Here is a 20,716-nt window from a genome sequence, read left to right as displayed (position 1 = left end):
TTCGAAGACCCATGCAGTGGCCAACTATAATGTCTCATGGTTCAATCACGTACATCTGTATGGCGTACAGGGTTACCCTCATTGCGTTACGCACCATGATTAAACACAACGCCAGGTGGGCTAGCTGTGCCGCTGGCCTTTTATCAGACAAGGTATTGATTTACCTGTAATTGTCCTGAACAATTAACCAGAAACACCATGACGCGAGGTTTTATATTGCAGACAATGTATTTTCATCACTAATAAATATAGTGAACATTTCGACATAAGCTTATATTTCTCTGCGAATTAGAATGGCATGAATACATGCTTGATTAAGATTTAACGCCATAATGGCAACACATGTATTTCAGTCGTGGAGAAACATCTCAAAACTTGGAAACGCCTAGTTGTCTTTCGACTTGAGATTGATAACATCCAAGATCAGAATAAATCAGACACTTTAAAACCAGATAAAATAAACAAAATGCAGTTAAAATTTAAAAATCGCACAAAATATCGTTCTTACATAGAATAAGGTCATAACTAATACACATGGTCAACTGACAAAGCCACCGTCGTATAAATGAAATGTTCCTGAGTACGGAGTAAAACACCAATCATACATTAAAATAAATCAACTGACACGAGGAAAAAACTCTCTGGAGGTAAGGATATTTGTGATTTCAACTACATGTATGTTAACCTATTTCGTTCAACGAACTCACGCACGCAAGAGCTTTATTAGAGGTTTGTTAGTCTTTCTTACGCCAACCTTTCATACAAGGCTGGGGCCCCCGAATTTCCTCTTGGATTCAGAGTGGCATATAGCTAAGAATATACACTGATTAATTAAAGGACAAGACAGTACCTGGCTAAAACATATTTCAATCGAAAGCAGGATTCTCAAGCTATGTAAAAAGTATCATGCTTTATTATTTTAATGAGATTTCACCGAATAACATGTAGAACAAAATGACAATACTGCACAATACTGGTGTGAATCAAGGTAGACACCTTGAAAATTTTATCCAATCAAACACGTCACTATCAGATTGCGCGGTCTAAGCTGTGACGTAGCCTTTACCCATTTTCTCCATGAAGTGACATACGATGACACGGAACTGCACAAAACATCAGATCGTTTATAACGATTTAGTTACGTGCAGCCGAAGGGCCATTTCACACAGTGTTGTGGGATAGGTGTGTATCATTTAGGGACCAACATGTAAAATTAGTTGATTTACAAGCCGTGTAATATTCAACAACCGTATCACATTATGTCAGACAGCGGCATAACGTCTCGGCCTAAATCGCATTTATCTCCCCAACAGACCTTAGGCCAATTTAGACACGCTGTTCAGATTATACAAATACAGTTTTTGTCGTTCATTTTAGCGCTCACCAGGAATAAGGTTTATGGGAAAAATAAATTATTTTGTATATTTTTTTCTAAATTTCTTAGAATTGAAGTTTACATTGTGATACAATTTTTTAGGGCAGCATTGATGATGGAGTCCAAATTTCAATGCTACAAAAATAACTCTTAATTAGAATCATGTTTCAAACTTGACTAAAGTCAAAAATAGCTTTGTGGAATCTGCCTGTCACTTACAGGTGTAGCACTATCTGCATTCTTAATCCAGTAAATGTATAGCATTTACCGACATGCAAAACCTCCAACTTCAAGCAACCAAGGTTTTGACACCACAGACGCCTCTTGTAAACCGAAACCGACGTGGCCAATGAATTGGGCACCATGTTTACACAAGTAGAAACCCATTAAAACGTCATCTGTCACCAGATAATCTAAATTTAAGTCTGAATAAAAAATTTCTGATTGAAACCATTTTATGTTTTGTCATTCTCTGAACAATAGAAATTATTCTGTTTCTCCAACTCGTCACTATGCCCTCCTCCGTCCGGCTTCCACCCACCATAATGCTGGCCGCTATCGTATAAGTGAAATATTCTTGAGTACGGCGTAAAACACCAATCAAATAAGTAAATAAATAAATATTTCCATTTGTTTCAGAATTGAGCATGAATCTAGTTGTACAACAATCCTGATGTAATTTTGTAAACATTTAACAGGGTTCAAAATCACCAGCACAACCTCTCCAAGGGCTAGGACCTGAACCAAGAATACCCCGGCCGTGCATCTGCAGGCTACTTCAACTGTAAATGATAGAACAGAGTTTACTATGTCAACACTTCAAGCAGTGGAAGGAATATCCTTCCAGTAAGTCCAATTTCCGAAAAAGCTGTTTATCACTGGGACCTTCATCGCCGAAGTCCGCAACTTTATCTGCCATAGGATACTGCTTTGACTATGATACGGAAAACACCTTCGACGATAGAGTCAGAGTAAGAACTAGAGTAACCGTAATGCCACCTTGGGTCGATAATGTAGAAGCGCTGAGGCTGTGACAAGACGAAGTTTCACTAAACTTTTACTGGGTTGAAAAAAATCTAAAAAATATTTAATGCCAGTTTAAGATAATTTGAATGGTAGTCTTTCAGTGGACATAAACATTAGCCAGGTGCTGTCTTTGAAAATAAAGTCTATAAGATGGACTTCCGTGCAGTTATTTAGAATTAATGCCCGTAAGTAAGTCTTTTATAGGTTCCGCAGATTACATTTTACCTTAATTCCCCATAATCAAATAATTAATTAACTGGAGCAGGTATTGGTTACATTAAGCAAGATGAAACGGCAACAAACATCAAGCGAGAGATATTCATGGACAGATCGGTACTGATAAACCACGCAACCTAATATGTGTACTATACGAAAAAACCAACTAAGCTTGTTTAGCCTGGGTTTATTCTTCAATCGTGGTGCAAGCAATCTTTCGTTTCCCACGACACTCTCTGAGTATAGGTCTATATGACGCAAATTCTGCGCCTGAAACTTTGCTCTTGTGATCAAGAGGGTACGCTTCGCAGACGTTGGTGCGCAGTTAGGACGTTCCAATCAGTGAAAACAGCCCATTTATTTACGATAATAGAGATTGGTTGACTGGATCTGCATAACGAGATGTATTTTCCCAAGAAGTGGATAATGTTAACTGGGACCAGAGAAAAATTCGTTGTTTCTGTCTCCGTACCAGTATATAGGGTACGCATAAGACGCACTTTCCAATGTCACAAATAACGTGGGCGGCCCTCGCACCATAAACAAGGTACTGGACGTGAAGGTAAGACCATCACTTTCAAGACGAAAATCAACGCAATATATAACGAGGAAATATAACGCAATGTATGACGAGGAAATGCAACGCAATATATGACGAGGAAATACAACTACATTAAGAGGAGAAAAAGAAAAACAACACAATGTGAGAAGGAAAACCAACGCATTAATTTTAAAGAAAACAACGCATTATTTTAAAGAAAACAACGCAGTGCGAGGAGGAAAAACAAGAACGGTCGATGCAAAGTGGACAGCAAAACACTTTGTTGGCTCAAAACGCTGACTTAATTGTTAGTTACTTCCACCTCTAAGTATAGATAATCTCCAAACAACACAATCACTTGTGCTGTGTTGTTCAGTTCACAATAAAGTTCTGTTTTCAATTCGGTTAGCCCGCAATATTTAAGTGGCCATGCCACAGTAGTTTTCCATCCGAATAGACCACATCTGTAGTAGTTTCACACAGTAAATGTGTAAGGTACTGGGAATCTACCCCAGTTCTTTGACTGCATGAATATGCAAGTAGCCATAGGTCAGAATTAAGGTTTGTCGGATAGCTGGCGAAAGGCGATCTTTTCTTGTCCAGGTTAATGCCCTTCAACCATAACCGTAACCGCTGTAAAAAAAAAAATTAGTACCAAGTTAAACACCAATATAATAAATAAAATATATAGTTCTACAAAGATAAAGATGAAAGAAAAGACTATACATGCACATCTATTCATATTTCTTACTTCGAGCCCATCAGTCTATCTGGGCCTATGGTATGGTACGTAGGCCTACGTCACTCATACATGTGTTTATAAATGAAGTCCCTTATATGTAGGCCTTTATATATATATGTACGTAGAGTGCATGCGTTTGACAAGGTTGATACTGCGTTATGGTAAAGCATTCATAATGTTTGAACAGTTAATATAGTTCACTACTAAATCAAAGAAGATGATTCTGGACATGGATCGATAGCTTGATTAAATCTGAGATTAAAATACCCGTCTATCTTAATCCCAGGTAAAACTTTTGTATAATTTGTAAATGCTATGAATGCTCACACCGCATTTCAGACCGGCTTTTAGGCCGTACCAGGGCTTTCGGCTGAAGCAAGATGGGATGAACATGGATAGCTTGATTAAATGAAGATGGCAGTGACATCATAACTCAGTAAAAACAGCTTTAATCTTGACAATCATATACCGCTGAATAGAGAAAATCAATAACAGGTTTTATGTGATCGCCGTTTTGCCAGAATATGCAGACCAGCTGATCTCTGACCGGCAGATCCTCGCTCAGACCGGCTTTTAGGCCGATCCTCCTAGCATGGTCTTCGCCCCATCTTACACGCAGGAAAACATCGCTCAGATCTCAGTCGATGGCACATCATTAACCAAATTATGAAGCTAAATACATGAGACATACATACCAACGCTAATATGCGTGTGTAAAAACAGTTATATGCCTTGTGGTTGTTTTCAGCGGTGTAAGCGGCACGTAATTGACATGCTCAATGCTGGTCTGTCTGCCTCTCGTCTCAGCGTGGAAGGAAATTGATGGACCTTACTCACTAAGTTTCAGAGAAAGCTGGATTGAAATTTAACGATATCATTTTAATAATAAACTCTATCGATTAACTTTTGAATAAACGGTCAGCGTCAATTTCTTTCGTTTTTAATATATACACAATTTTGCCGTATTTCTTCAGGGGCCTCGGTAGCGCAGTAGGCAGCGCGTCAGTCTCATAATCACATGTACAAGAGCGATCTGAAGGTCGTGAGTTCGATCCTCACCCGGGGCACATTGTTTTTATTTTTTTCCGTTAACTTACTGATCAATGCAATCATATCCAAAAGATCAAATGCCACTGGAATTTCTTCCATCTAACCCCATCTTAAACTGGCTGGTCGTTCGAGCGGGTGACATCAGTGAAGTGGATATTTGCTTTATAAAATATATACCTCCCCCAAATGAGTAGTCCTATGGCGTTAAACCCCAATCACTCACTCACCCACCCAGCGTTGTGCATTACAGAGGGTGTAAAGGACAACAACACCAACGACATGCTATGGCCAAAGACCTCATTAATTTTCCATAATAGACAATGCTGACGTTCAGCGCTGTAGCAGTCCCAAACATTCCGTGGCTAGTCAGCTTTGCTGCATACCTGGCCCAGCCTGTGAGAAAGAAACCATAAAAATCTTGACATAGATTGAGTCAAAATCTGGACCTTTACATGCTGGCAGCTGGAAGGGGTGCCTGGCAACGCCAAGGGGACGTCACTCGCAGCCTCATCACCACCTGCCTCCTTGTGTCCTATCCCCCAGAATTTCACACTTTCATCATTAAAACTCATAACTGCCCAAAGCTTAGACAGTTTCCATAATTTTGATACCAAGCATGCACCTGTACACCAAAAAACGACTACACCAAAGACTCTACACCCTAAAATACACAGAATTACATTCTTCCCGAAAAACAGGGGTCTTTGTCCCTATACTTTACATAGCATAGAGGATAAAATGGGGTCATGCCTATAGTCAACAGCAGTGACATTCCAAGGTTTCGGGAGAACACCGATCTTGCATTAACCGTCTGAATGCTTGCATACTCACAAACTGTAGCTGTAAACTAAGACTCAACGATTAATCGAATCTCTGCTTTCGTGTATACACGTCTATTGACGATTACTTTCTGTTTCGCCATGTTACTTACCCTACCCCAGTGATCTGAATTACTAACCCAGATCTAATTTGTGGTTTCGTGGTTTTCATTGGATGGCAAATCGTGGTTCTGAAGTTTTGATTGGTGTTTTAATTCTGGTTCTCAGGTTTTGATTTGTTGTCAATATCGTGGTTCTATTGCTCCGATTGGTCCGTCAATTCGTGGTTCTGTGGTTTCCATTGGTCATTCAATTGTGGTTATGTGATTTCCATTGGCCGTCGAAACCTCGACTCACCCGAGCATTTATAGAGAACAGCCAATCTTCATTATCAGAGTGTGTTTTTCAAACAGTTTTACAGTTAAAAGTGTAGCCTACTGCAAATAAGTATGGCAGTCACTGTTAAAATTTTTAAGTGCTTATATGGAATTATAAAACATAAATTTCTGTTTGAATTTTAACGATTTTAATTAAATTAATTTTATTTATTTATACTGCCCCGTGAGATTTGTCTTACTGTCAGTTTGTAATTCAGTTTGTTCACAAGTTCCATGGATTATCAGGTTGTTTAAATAGAAAACACAATTCATTTTATTTTACTACTTTGTTAAATTAGCTTTTTGTCATATGTTATACAAATTAATTGCACATTCTGATTTAATGTATCTGGACATAGGCTGACTTTCTGTCCTGGGGATACTTTGAGATTTTACAAAACATACTACATGTACATGCATTTCTCAAGCTATCTCTGAGTGAATCACTCACAGGTTCAGGTTGTCTGGACATATTAACAGGCTGGCCTGAGTCTCCCATGAGAAGATACTGCTTCTACTAACCAGTCTAAACCCGTATGGCTTTTTAATGGCCCTGACATCTGGTAAAATGGTAGCCCGTTTCTTCTTACCAGCAGCCCATCAAGAATGTCCTCTCAGCTGATGTGGTATTCAGCAACCATGGTCCATGTAAACTCTGTATAAGTGTTCCTTGGTTAAGTTATACGCACCATATCTGTGCTGCAATATTCCTTTGACTTTGCTGGCTCAAACCAAAACCAGGGCTATGTGGCCCCTGCATATGGATAGTTATAAGATACTGATACTGTTAATGTCAACATATAATAGGCTTAACCTGTGCCCCTATTCAATTCTGTGCAACTGTGTTATCCTGGTTGGTTATTTTGGTTTATCGCAGCAATTTAATGTTCGTCCTAATCCAGGTTCCGTGAAATATCATATTTTTGGGATTGCCTTATATCACAAATTTCGAAAGAGCGAAACAGGCGAACTTCTCCTCAGTGATTATGTGGAAGGGAGGCTTGCAGCAGCCAAACACCCAAAGGGGCCACCGCCGCTTACCGCTGCAGTTGTAAACAAAGAGGCCAGGGAAAGGGTCGCTGCCAGACAAGGCGATTTAACTGACGAAAAAGATGTACTTGGTAGGTCTCTGATTAGGTCAATAGTATTCATCAGTTGGGCTATTTTTAGGGTAGGGTTAAGGTTAATACCTTCCTGCACGTAACAAGTACACTTACTTCTTGAATTTTAGATACATGTATTAAGTGTTTGTGTAGAACTTAATTTGGTCATTGTTATTTCTGTATTCCTTGTCAAAATATCCTCCAAGAGCTGCCAACCTTGATCAGCATCAGCTGAATTTGTTCTTAAGTTGGAAGGTCCATCAGCAGCCAGGTGATGGTCATAATTATTTAGTTTTTCTTGCGATAATAAAACCGATTATTCAAATATACATGTACGTGTCATTGGAAGTTCTGCAATACATGTAGGACTCCAATCAATCAAATCAAATTTACAATTTGAAAATAACATCCATTGAAAGTTAACATAATGTATGTTGATTCAACCTATTGAGTGTATTATGAACTGCTAGGTGAGTACATCCTCCAGTGTAGGAAATATAGGGGAAGGTGTTTCCAGTGGCTTTTGGAGAATGTCCGTGGATATCGTGGGTGGTTTGTTGAACAAATCATCAAGCATGAAGGCAAACAAAACCTGTCTACTGCTCAGCAAAGAGCAGTATGATGTTAAACTTCAATCAATCAATCAAACCCACTAAAATGTATACAGGATCTGAAATGGACTTGCACAAGGCAGGTAGTGATTTATAGGTTGGAAGATTCCTCCACCTTCTAAGTAACTAACAAAGTGGAATTCTCGAAATCGGACATGCCCACACAAGCAGACGGTCTACACAAATTTTTGTACAGATCATTTTGAACTTGACGTCGTTTCAGTGACATTTACTGTCAGATGAAAATTGTATTTTATAGGGCTACATGCAAATGTTTAAGGAGGGACGCACCATTATTCAAAAGAAAATTGAAGAAAACTGCACATCAAGCACCTCTCACTTGAAGGCCTTTGTCACTACAGAGCGACAACTGTCAACCGGGACCCTTGTGCAGAAGGCCAAGACACTTTTTCCCCCACCTAAGGTGAAACCAAAATGAGTACTGCTGATAAATCAATGGAAATTGACCGCTAACAACTATAACTGGAAACCTTAATACCACACAGTGATGAGAAGCTAAAAAAGTTGGGATGATCAGCGGAGATAACTCACAATTATAATACGGTGCCTCACTGACATCATCATAGATTCGTATGAAAAGAAGATGTGTGAAATATTAATTTTTGTTTTGTATTTTGTTTTTATCTATACAGTTAACATATGTTTTTCATTCACAGACATTCCATCGTCTCAGTCACCTCTGATTGCTCAAGAAATTACACTAGGTAAGTATTTATTTAAACACTCATATGCGTATTAGCTGGCTTGTACGCGAACTAGAAATAATAATATCTGTGGATGTGACACATATTCCACTTGAGTATTTGGGTGTTAAAATGCACATCTTTGTGGTAAAGAATGAAACAAGTCAAGTGAACGTCACATATATTACAGAATTGTATGCCTGGTGCAGATAAACATGACATGTTTGCTTCTTTCTTGCACAGGTACTTCAGCACAGGAAGATCAAGACCTGGTTTCGGTTCTGGAACAGATTGAATCGGCTGAAATGTTAGAGGCTACTGAAGTATCTTCGGAAGTTTTAGGTCATTATTGTGTAAAATATTCAGTTTGTGAAGGACGAATATTTTTACGTTTTAAATTCCCTAGAAAGCATTTTTTATATGAACAAAATATGTCTTAATTTTATGAATTTGATGTGCACTGATATGAAGTTAAATAGAATACCCTAAATCACCTAAACTTTGTTGAAAAAAAGAGACAGCTTTAGAAGTCATTACATCTTTAGAAGTCATTACAACTGCCCCAAATTATTATACATTGGGTGACTGATATATGTATTTGTGTTTATAATATTGTGTCTAATAAATGCGAAAATGATTTCTAAAAGATTCTAATTTTTCCCCAGATTTTAGGTGTTAGTGTACTTCAAAATTTGTATTTTGGTAGATGTTTTATTGTACCGGTACATGGAATTGTTTTATGATATTAATAGGCTGACTTGAGGTAAGTACTGATGTTTTATTTCAGCTTGAGGCTCTGTATGACCACCTTTGCTTTTTTCCTGTGGGACTCGAGTCCACCTATATATATATATATATATATATATATATATATATCTACTTGTCAAACTTCTCTTCATGTATTTTGTCTCTCACTAAAGCTTCTTGTCTGCTCTGCATCCATTTCCTTGTTGCTGTCTGTCCATTTATTCTCATGAAACTTAAATGTAGTTGCACAATATGTATGTGAACGACAGGTGTCGTAAGTTTGGCAGAACTTAGCATATCAAAGTGCTTAAGAATGGAACAATGCGTTGTGTTTACATGGTATTCAGGGTCTGTCCGTATATATACATGTAGATGGGCGTGTGGTAACCTGTGGTTTATAAAATACTTTTTTGAAAACCAAGTGAACTAAATTTTCTCCTAAATTTAGTATATTTTTTTGACTTCCCTTTAGTTTGATAAATAATTCAAGAAGCCTGTAAATCAAAGACTTATTTCCTTGTCTAAATTGTTTTATTCTGTTCAGCTGTAAATTATAGTTCATAAGGTTTAACTGTGATTTCTGTCAAAATGTTGATCTGTTGAGTGATTTAAGGATTGAAGAATATTTGATTTTTGCCATAAATGTGAAGTTCTCGAGAGATGATCTTAATTCCTACTTTAATTAATTAGGATTCCTTTAAATTTCTGACTTACTGTTTACATCAAATGAACCCCTCTTGTATCAAGACTGGAAATCTACGCTGCCAAAAAAGGACCATTAGCAGATATCCAACGCCTTTTTCAGGGGGAACCCCCAGACCAACAAAATTGAGTTCCGTTCTGATGTCTTGAACAAACTGTGGCATACACCACCTTCTCCAAGTATAGCATCTTCAGCCCGAAACGAAGTTGACAGGTACTTCAGTCAGTGACTGTTTTTGTGGATGGCAGTTAATTTTTGGCCTGTAAAGCTTCTTTGTCCACATGGCAGTGAGTGGGGAAAATGTGGTGGAGTGTTGACCAGGGCAGGGTTCCACCAGAAAACAAGGATGGTGCTTGATGTTGACAGTTATTATTTGCAGAGTATCTACAATGCTCATGCTGTGGTGCTAAGGTCAACTATATTTTATATCGCAAGTTCAACTGTATGTTGGGTTCCATACCCAGTTTTGTGAGTTTAAATTCAGACAAAGGAGGTATAACACACTCATCAGTCCAAAATTGTGAACACAATAAGTTGATGAATGGGCTAGGATAAATTTAAGTGTTCTCTGTCTGCTTACTACACACAACAAGGCTCTGTGAAACTCCCAGCAAAGTGGCTGTCAGTTCAGTTCTGTTTGTTTTTACTGTGATTTTTCCTCTGGCTTTAAGTCAAAACTTAAGGTTATATCTTGGGCACGTAACATCATCAGTCAGCTGGATATTGGCCGTCAGATACTTTTTCCATTCATCCTGACTGCAAAGTTTGCCTCTGATCGCAAGGTACTGCGGCACTGAGGCCTGGGTAACAGCAGTAGTTTGTTGAGTAGGCAATTAGGTGAGGAGCATGGGGATCGTAATCTCAAGGTGGTCCATCATTATCTGACCGAGTGTCGACGATTCCAGAGAGTGTCACAGAGTGGTCTGGTGGTAACACCCCATTTTGAAGAACCTCCACAAATAATCAGGATATTAGGGCACCGCAGGTTGATATGACAATTCATGTTTTTTTTTTCTTCTGCCTTTGTTACCTGTATCCAAATCAAATCAACATGCTCATTGGGTTAATTGCTTAAGTACATTTGAAGCCTTACATATGTAGTCAACACAACACTGAAGCATGAAGCATGATGGGGGGCAAAAAGAAGTGTATGGGATTGGAAATCATTGCAACATCAGTACTTGTTAGGAAGTTCTCAAAGGAAGAAAACCATTGCCAGCTAGTCTCCTCTCCGTCATCCCCACAGATCTCCAGACTTCTACAAAAAACATAAAGATCGTTTAGCTGTCCTTCAGATGTGACTGAGTTGAAGACTCCTTTAAATAAATTTGAACTTAATACACTGTTTTGATTAGTCACTAAGTAGATCACATGACATGATGTACGCTGAAGAGGACACATACATGTACATTAACTGGTGAATTTCACAGAGTGGTGGAATTTTAACACCACTATGCCGTTATGCGAACTTCCCCACGTTTCCTCCCATCATAATGACCGTCCCTGATAGCATAGTTGGTAGAGCGTACGCTTCGGGAGCATTAGATCCAGGGTCAATCCTGGGTCAAGTCACACCTAAGACCTTAAGACAGGAACTTGTAGCTTCCTTGCTTGGCGTTTAGCATGAGGGGGATAGTGCAACGACTGGTTGACCTGTATCAGTATAATGGCTCGAGCGGGGTGGCTTACTTGCATTCGGTAAAGTGTCTCAGTGAAGCAGCACTAGATAAGAGCGGTGGAAATCCGTCCTGCGACAAGGACGCACATTACATGCACTCTAAGGCTTCCTTTGTCATCATATGACTGAAAAATTTTTAAGTACGACGTTACGCCCCAAGCACCCACATCCACCAACAATGAACAAAGTAGAAGTAAGAACACACTGTTTACCCGTATTTCACTTTATTTTATTATTTTTCGTAAAAAGAGTTTGTAAAAAAAAATCACATCAAAAACTTTTTCTGTACAAATGTATAAAAATGCAGGAACATTTTTTTCACATTAAATACGTAATTATTAAAATTTGTAAAAATCTGCTATTGTACAAAAATTTAACTGACTGTATCTAGACCGGGTCCGGAGGGATAATGAAGTCTTCTCATTTGACGTCGTCTTACTGGCTTCTTACAGCTTGGACACAGTTTACCACCCTTTAATAAATAATAGGAGATTAAATGGTGTACTGACTGATGATTGATTGATTGTTTATGCTGAATGAACAAACACTGACCTTTGGCAAGTTACTAATGCATTTTACCCATGTGATGTACATGTGTATATGTATACCATACTGCTGGAAAACAAGTGGGGCCTTCAATGCTTTGAGGTTAAGGTGTTCTGAAGAATTAGGGAGTTCAGGGGTTCCCCCCTCTCACAATATCTCTTCTTACTTTGTAAAGCGAGCTAAAAATGGGTAATATGTGGGTAATAAACACTGCAGATAATTTGACACCAAATTTTGATCTGAAAATCCAATTTCATGCAAGAAATGTGAATCAGCTTCAAATGTACTCAGTTATTTTATATCTGCATGTATATTGACAGCTGGTGTATACAGTTTAAAATATTATTTTCCTGGCTAAACATCTTTCTTGCATTCCTCAATATGCATGGGGATCAGGGTGCAGTTTAGCCACTGGCCCTAACCATAACTATGATGTGTGACGTGCAGGTTCAAAACTGGTTTTGGACATGCAATTTGTTGAATTTCTCCCACTCTGTTACTTGGGCCTTGGTGACAATACTACAAGAGCTTATGGGGCCATTTGTGCAATGTAACATTCGTGGTAAGTTCAGCAGTAACTTGCCATAGGTTAGACATGTATCCCTGGTTCCCAAAAAGACAATAAAACCGATCCCAAATGTACAAGTAAAAAATTATTTAGTATGGCATTAAACTATTGTCACATACAGAAATAAAAAACATAAAAACACTGATTTGTTTGTGCCAAAAATTGCAGGTCTGTCAAATTTCAAAACAAATTATGAGCACCAAACTAAATGTTGTGAGTCAGTCATGCCATCTGCCCTACCCATTCTTTGGTGTGAGCTAAAGCTGATGAAAACCTGTGCTGAAATAACAGCTGTGTCTCATAAAATTTATCTTGTGGGCAAGGTGAGCTATCTACTGTTGATTAGTCAATATGTGAATTCTAAAGTTACGACAGTTTGGTGACGTCACTTTGCATCAGGATATGTTCTCTTCATGGTGGCAAGGGCAAAATTGTGCCCTTTAACTTTAACGTAATTTAAATTTAATACATTCAAAACCTAAAAAAATCATCTAGAGTAAACATTTCAGGAAATAAAAAGATTAAGGCTAATATTATTTATTATACATAACCGCATTTTATTTAAATGCACTGATTAGCACTGACAATGCCGTAAAGAGACAACGTCAAAGCAAATAGAACCTTCACCATGACGGTCTAATGTCAAATCTCAAAACTGCCCTACTGGGCTGGCGTTGCCATTCTGCTTACAGAGACATACCTGAAACACGGTCCTCCAGCAGTGAAAACAGCAGACATGATCACAGGGGGCTATGAATGGAGCAGTGGCATCCTCTCCACAAAGACAACACTTGTATCCTGAAAGTCATGGCTAAACCCATTTTAGTAAGATCATAAGATGTTATGATGTGATTTATGCAACTTTTTCATTTAAGTTTGGAGAAATAAAAACTACACTGGTTGGGTTGGACAATTTCAGGACTTCACAAAGAGTAAAGTATAATTTTACCAATATAAACAGAATAATACAATCAGAACAAGCTTGAATAAACATCTTCCAAACAAAAGTTGAAACATTACAGTACACAGAGTTAGAATTGGGATAATGCGCATGCTTTTTATAAACATGTACCTGATTTTGTCCGTGATTTGGGGGCTTGTTTCTCTCTGGTTGGTATGGAGGAATCTGACGCTTTGGCCTTCTCACCAGTGGACAGATTCTCGGCACTCTTTTGCCTGATGAGATTGCTGGCTTCGCTCTCTGATGTCCCTGCTGAGCTAATGGCAGGTTCAGCTACCCGGTCAGAACCATGTGGTCCGGGTGAAATGTCACTATCACTGGTCACGCTGCTTAAGGTACCAAGCTGAAATTGGTTTCCATGGATACATAGATCACAGTGTCCATAAACAACAGAGCTCGCATATAGGAGACTCGTGAAAGCAGAGCTTCAGCTAATAAAAGTACTTGAAGATTACCACTGATTCTAATACACAACTGAAGGAGTCATTTAAAAAACAATGGATATGAACACAGGGCATCAATAGTGGAACATCTCTCTCATATTATTGTGTAGTATTTTATAAGATATTGTGTAGTATTTTATAAGATACAACCCTCAGCATTTATCTTGGCTTAACCGCTGGACGCCAATGCTCAGGGAATGACATAAGCTATATACCTTACAGGTGAACTAAAAACATTTTCGTACACATTGTTTAAATGGCTTATTTTTGACTGTGCCAACAGTTGAAAAATAAACACAGGTCAGCACTGTTAGCAGAGGTGAGCAGCATACAGGAATACCGTAAATGACCTAAACTTTCGCTCATGACTGATGCTCATATTTCCCCATTCTGAGAGCTCTACTGATCAAACAAAGATGACGTTTGTTTGGAAGGTGGGCTGAAATCCTACTGAGAAAGTTTGAGCAAGAGAAGTATTTTCTCACATTTCTTTGCCTATAAAAATGCACTTTTTTGGCTAGAATTTTTAGGTCATTTACAGTGCATGAAATATGATCATGTCTATACGTCCCAGTAATGGTTACTCACAGGGCTGCTGGGCACTTTTGCCAGGTTACTCGCACCGTTCACGATTGGTCCCAGTTTCTGGCGCTTACACGTGTCCGACTCATCTACAAATTTAGACAACATAAGCTTGAGAACACTTACAGGAAAAAACAAAGAGGTGTTGCATGTATCCTTTCAGTGAGACTGGTCAGGCAAATTACACAGATCTCGTCGGGCAAACCTGTGGATGTCATGTCTACAGCAGAGCAAGCGACTGCTCAGGTAGTCAAACAAAATGCAAAGTAGTCAGCTCATGCAGTAGGACAGAGGACAACTGCCACAGAATAAGCCAACTGACATAATTTCCTCACCCTTTTCACATATCATCATGGATTGAAACCACTACAACAACCAAAGAATTTGATTTTTTAGATTGGAGTCAAAAATGAGAATTTGATTTATTTGATTTGATCGGTGTTTTAAGCTGTACCAAAGAATATTTCACGGATATGATGATGGTCAGCATTATGGTGGGAAGCCAAAATGAGAAAGTCCTATTTTCAAACTCCTGATAAAACAGATAATACTTCTTTTTTTCTGGTGCCAGGAGCACACGAGCTTGGTTTTGTTACTTGTCAAAGGAGCACAGATTTGTTAAAAGCCATTTGTTTTCCTCCAATATGGCAAGCAAGCTTGTTGCCTTACACGTGGGAAAGCTTATCACTACCTTGCCAATGATCTCATCCACGTATAAAAATGACCATCTTCTTCGGAGTGAAAGATCCTTGACTACGGTGTTATTAACCAAGAAATAGGTAAAAACAGGAAAGTAAAAGTAGGTCCAAATGTTCTGACCACAATCTAATCAGGCACAGCAGCAGCACCTTCCCCACCCAGTTGACCCAGTGTGGGGAAATCAAATGTAATGTAGATGAGACAGACAGAGCTGAAAATGAGGAACTACACAGGACAAAAAACATAGCTGAAACAACAGGGAATATCTGATAGATGACCAAAAACCCTTCATAATATAAGCCAAGGGCAATTACCATGACAACACAGAGCCGTGAACTCCAGCAGCCAAATCTGTTTCGTGACATGGGGGCCCAAAGGGGTAAATAGTAACAGCTGATACAAACCAATAAAACCAATCAGCTGTCAAGAGAGTATAATCATACCTTTTGAACTTGTTAGGGCACCAAGCCGTTTTTTAGAGATGGTATCCTCTGGTTTGAAACCACATCCTTCCCCTGTGATGTCACTGCACAGCTGATCAAACTGCTTCTTGTGGTGAGGACGCACGAACTTGTAAAACTCTGCAACACATGACTGACTGATTGACTGATTGCTTGATGGGTAGAGAGTGGGGCGAGGGATATACATGATTTTTCTTCATGTACGATAACAACAGAAGCAAAAACAACTCACTGTTTAAAGCACCCTTGTGAAATAAGGGTGTCAAAAAAATTGTTCTCTTTATATGATTTATTATAAAGTAAACGTAATTCTAACCCACCAAAGAAAGTACAACACAGCCATTTAAGAAAGGAAGAAATAATTTCAAAACAAGAAGTGAGCATGATCGACACATTTAATCTGAATGGCTGAGTAAGTGAGTGAGTGAGTGAGTGCTTAGGGCTTAACGTCATACTAAACAATTTTTCAGTCATATGACAAGGGAGTCCTTGAAGTACGTGTCATATGCCTCATTATTGCAGGAAGGATTTCCACCAAATGGCTGATTATGGATATACTGTGGGAATATCATGAAGACATATTAAATGGACAGCCAGTCGCTTTGAGTTCTTGACCAGCTCATCCTGGCTTCCTCTAGGGACGTACGTGGGACGGTCTGTCAGCAACCCGCGGATGGTCTTGGGTTTTCCCAGGTTCTGCTTGACTTCCTCCCTCCATAATGCTGGCCGCCATCGGATAAGTGAAATATTCTTGAGTACGGCATAAAACACCAATCAAATAAAGAAACAGATTAAATGGGATTGCAGTTCAGGAGTATATAGGTCTGCACGCAAAACTTGAAAAATCTATCATAAATTATATCTTCTTTGCAACATCGAATGAATAACTTTTAGTATAGCTGCCATAAAAAAAAAACAAATTTGATTTGAATGATCACCATTCTCAGCAGGATGGACCTTATATATCTGTCTGATTGGTGTTTTACGCCCTAAAGAATATTTCACTTACATGACAGTAATGGATTTTATATAAACATACAGCTAAAAAACGCCGTGTTCAAGTTGCCTCTCCAGATGGATAGTTAAAGCTCAAGACGGCGTAATGTCATGGCTTCTTAAGTTTAAGGGTTAAAGACAAGGAAATGTTTTGGTTCTTCAACAACACATCAATAAAAACAGCTTACTTCTGAAGAGTTTGTAGTTTGCAGGTAAATCTGTAAAAAGGTCAGCCAGAGCTGCTGTCATTTCAGCAAAATTTTCATTTTTCTTGTAGGCACAAAGAGTCCGCTGAAGATTTTATACGATTCCGGTCCCAGTGTCTGCTTAACCTAAACACAGGTAGAAAAGTACAATGTACGAGCTGAAGTTATTCATAGCCTAATCAGGATTCCCCAGGATCATGAAGCTTTCTCCGATTTCAGTCAAAATTTCAATCATTAAATTTGGGATGTTCTTTTCTGATATTTGAAATGAAATCTGTATTACAATAACTCACCCAGAATTTATGTTTGCAAGCAATATTTTGACCTTGTTACATAAGAAATAACAATCTGAAATTCTGACTTGTCTAAGATCACTTATTGATCTTGAGGCCGTTTTGGTACATCTCGAATGAAGTTCAAAAAACGTAGTTTTTATGATTAAAAAAAAAAAGCAACAAAAAAAGGTAGAAAGATCCCACTTGTTTTATTGAGCTTTACATGTATGCAAAACGTGAGCTCAATACATGCAGTACTATTTAAGACATAACTCCTTATATTTACCTTAACACTGCTTTCTCTCTTAGTGGAAGTCAACACTTGGTGTACTACATAAACTGATATGCTAAAAATTCATGACTCATTTTTTTCCCTCCAATATTTTCATTCATGATTTTGGACAATTCATGACTTTGATAAGACAATTCATGACTGCGGCATTTAATCATGACTATATTCAGGTTTTTTCACCAACAAACATACTGGTGCTAAGTGTACAAACCTCCTGGATGTAGGTTTCGGCAGAGCGAAGGCCGCTGGAGGTTAGTTTAGCCTTGGTCTCTACTACTTGACAGCCCGCTGTTGAAGACTCCCCTGGTTTCTGTAGCAGAGTTAATTAACAGGTTAACAGGTTAACTGGGTGAAAACTGATATTGAGTAATAAGTAACGTAACTATACCTCAGGTTTACAAATGACCTTCAAATTGGAGGTCATGTTTCTTCAAAAACAACCCACAACAAACAAACTATGACACCTAAAATTACCCACGCGACTATAATGTTGTATATTCTGCCCAATTCTAAGAGATTCTACTGATTTTAGAAAGGTGCTCTGAGGTTTGTTAATATTCTACTGACAAAAAGTACATGTAAGTTTCAGAGCCAAAATGTTATTTTATGACATTTATTTTATGACACTTTCTTGAAATATACTTTCTTGGTTGAAAATGCTGTAAATACATGACCATGTGTCTGCAAAAAACAGTCAAGCTTTGCTTTTACTCCTGATAGTTAACACAATAATCCAGTACTAGAATTAATTGTACGATGACTATCATTGGAGGTAAAAAAAAAATATGCTTGCAGTTTAGAAAATAAAGATTGATAATTTATTACCTTAATAATTATCTTCTTTTTTGTGGAATGTGATTTCGGCTGGTATGATGGAATCTGAAATTATAATATTGTGCGTAATTGTTTTGTCATTACCACAGTCAAAATCACAATAGCATTCTAGTATGTGTTCATTTATAAACATTTTTGACCTTGCTGGAGCTTAGTCCGGCAAATGTTTAAAGGATAGCAAAACGTGATTTATATAGGATGACAGAATGTTAAATCATAGAAATAAAGAAACAATAAAGGTGTGAAAAAAGCCTTATAAAGGTAAATCACATGTTACAGATGAAATGTCCGTAAACCATACAATACTTTGAAGTTTGAAACAAGAATTCAGATGTACTTGCATACGGTCTGTTTCTGCGTTCTTATACAGTTTCCATGCAGGTTAAGTTTTATGACATGAGAATTAAACCTAATTAAGACAAAAACCCACCTGACTGCTTGACTGATCATCATCATCTTCAAACTTGTTTGCACTCTGCAATAGAAATACACACTACCAGAACAGTTCAACGACGACGTCCCTCAGTATTTAGGCAGTGTTTCCATGGACAGGAGACTGCATTCGTGATAGTCCATGCGACTGCCTGACACATTTGCTACAGTGTTTCCACAGCTGAATTTAATGTATACTACTTCTCCGTCAAACCTCACCAGTAATAAATCCTTGTCTGATGCTAGAAAATCAGACGTCCCATTTGCTGTACGTTAAAGAATTGCCTGGAGTTCGTAGAAACACTCCAGCATATTTACATAATTCCCATTCCTGGGAGGAATTAGCAGGCAAGTAACCACAAACTCCAACACCTGTCTGTGAAAATACATTATAAACATGAGTAGTCAACATAAATGGTAACCATGACTGAGAAAATATGGCAAAGGTGCTTTTATTGACCACAATCTATCTCATCCATTACAACAGACCAACAGGCCACACACAATGTTAACAAACTGGCACGAACTTCAAGGTCATTAACTATAAATGTGTATTTGCCAATTTTCATACCTCACTGAAGTCTAAGGCGTCCAGGAGGCCCCTTTTCTTTGTTACGTGGGCACAGACGCCCTCGTACTGCAGTTTCAGTCGAGCCATGGATGAGCGGTCCTCTGAGAAACACACAGCAATTATGCAAGTTCAGAAACAGTGATTTATGGACACATTTTTTGTACACACTGTACAAAGAATTTCCCCTTTTATCGTTGATGACAGTCGGATTAATGAGCGGAAGAAACCAAACACACAGGTAGCTAGCCCTAAGGAATGAAAAAATCATTAGAGTTTCACACCAAATTGGCAGTATTTCAGCCCTATTGTGACGAAAGCATGTTACTTTAATTCTTCAACTTTTTCGCATGTTTGCAAGGTGTTTATTCAAGCATATTCTGAAGGCATTATTACAGGGGTGACAGATAAAATTATACTTTTTGTGAAGCCCTGTAACTGGTTAATCCAACCAAAGTACATGTAGTTCAGAATGAAAGTTGCTCTTGCATGTGCAAACAGATTCAGGAATTAAGTTAGAACCTGGAAACTGTTATGTTTCAATGTAAGAATGATAACATCTAAAATACGCACGTGAAAATATTTAAAATCACATTAGTCCTAATACATACAATAACCTGAAAAATATCTTTTCAATATTTAACAACGGCATCGCAAACACATTTGTCTAAATACTCTGTTTCACCAAACTGACACAAGAGAGCTCTAGTTAAGTCAGATTCAATGCCTAAAGTTTGCCTAAGGGGTTGAGGTCCTATGCTTTCCACCCTGGAGACCCCACTGGGATAGAGTTCACGCCTAACCACCCACTCAAAACCTCCTGACTTGATGCTTTTGACCAAGTAAACAAGAAAACATTCCAAAAATTGTATGTCCCCACTCTGCTCCAGAAAAATATAAACATAGCACAATCATTGCACAGTTATCTGTATTAATATATTTTTAAGAGATTTGTTATTTTGAACATTGCTCTGTGGGGTGTTATATGTATCTTAATGTTACATCAGTGTATTACTGCCTACCCAGGTATAATAAGGCATTTGACAAACAAGGCATATGTTCACATATTATCACGGGTTAATATACATAGATCATAGGCATAAAAACTCTAGGTCTTCCTCAAATGCACACACAAGACCTAATTTAGAATAAATAAAAATAG

At 38.2% G+C, this 20,716-nt stretch overlaps 1 protein-coding gene and 1 non-coding gene across 2 annotated transcripts in view; one reads left to right on the top strand and one right to left on the bottom strand.

The window, feature by feature from the left end:
• The first annotated feature begins 4,876 nt into the window (after positions 1 to 4,876).
• Trnam-cau (transfer RNA methionine (anticodon CAU)) lies at positions 4,877 to 4,967 on the top strand. Its single transcript is given in 2 exon segments — positions 4,877 to 4,913; positions 4,932 to 4,967. It is a non-coding gene; the product is annotated as a tRNA-Met (tRNA).
• A 6,941-nt stretch (positions 4,968 to 11,908) lies between these two features.
• Positions 11,909 to 20,716, bottom strand: part of LOC135471408 (regulator of telomere elongation helicase 1-like) — a 63,916-nt gene continuing 55,108 nt past the window's right edge. The window contains 11 exon segments of the mRNA XM_064750638.1: positions 11,909 to 12,163; positions 13,506 to 13,603; positions 13,878 to 14,109; positions 14,798 to 14,880; positions 15,934 to 16,071; positions 17,136 to 17,228; positions 17,231 to 17,279; positions 17,932 to 18,030; positions 18,546 to 18,599; positions 18,985 to 19,029; positions 19,558 to 19,658. Coding sequence (XP_064606708.1) covers positions 12,065 to 12,163; positions 13,506 to 13,603; positions 13,878 to 14,109; positions 14,798 to 14,880; positions 15,934 to 16,071; positions 17,136 to 17,228; positions 17,231 to 17,279; positions 17,932 to 18,030; positions 18,546 to 18,599; positions 18,985 to 19,029; positions 19,558 to 19,658 — 1,091 coding nt within the window. The 3' untranslated portion in view covers positions 11,909 to 12,064.

The sequence above is a fragment of the Liolophura sinensis genome, chromosome 7 (assembly GCF_032854445.1).
Source record: "Liolophura sinensis isolate JHLJ2023 chromosome 7, CUHK_Ljap_v2, whole genome shotgun sequence".
Classification (NCBI taxonomy): domain Eukaryota; kingdom Metazoa; phylum Mollusca; class Polyplacophora; order Chitonida; family Chitonidae; genus Liolophura; species Liolophura sinensis.
Note: the sequence above shows the minus strand (reverse complement) of the source record. Positions and strands in the feature narration are given on the sequence as shown.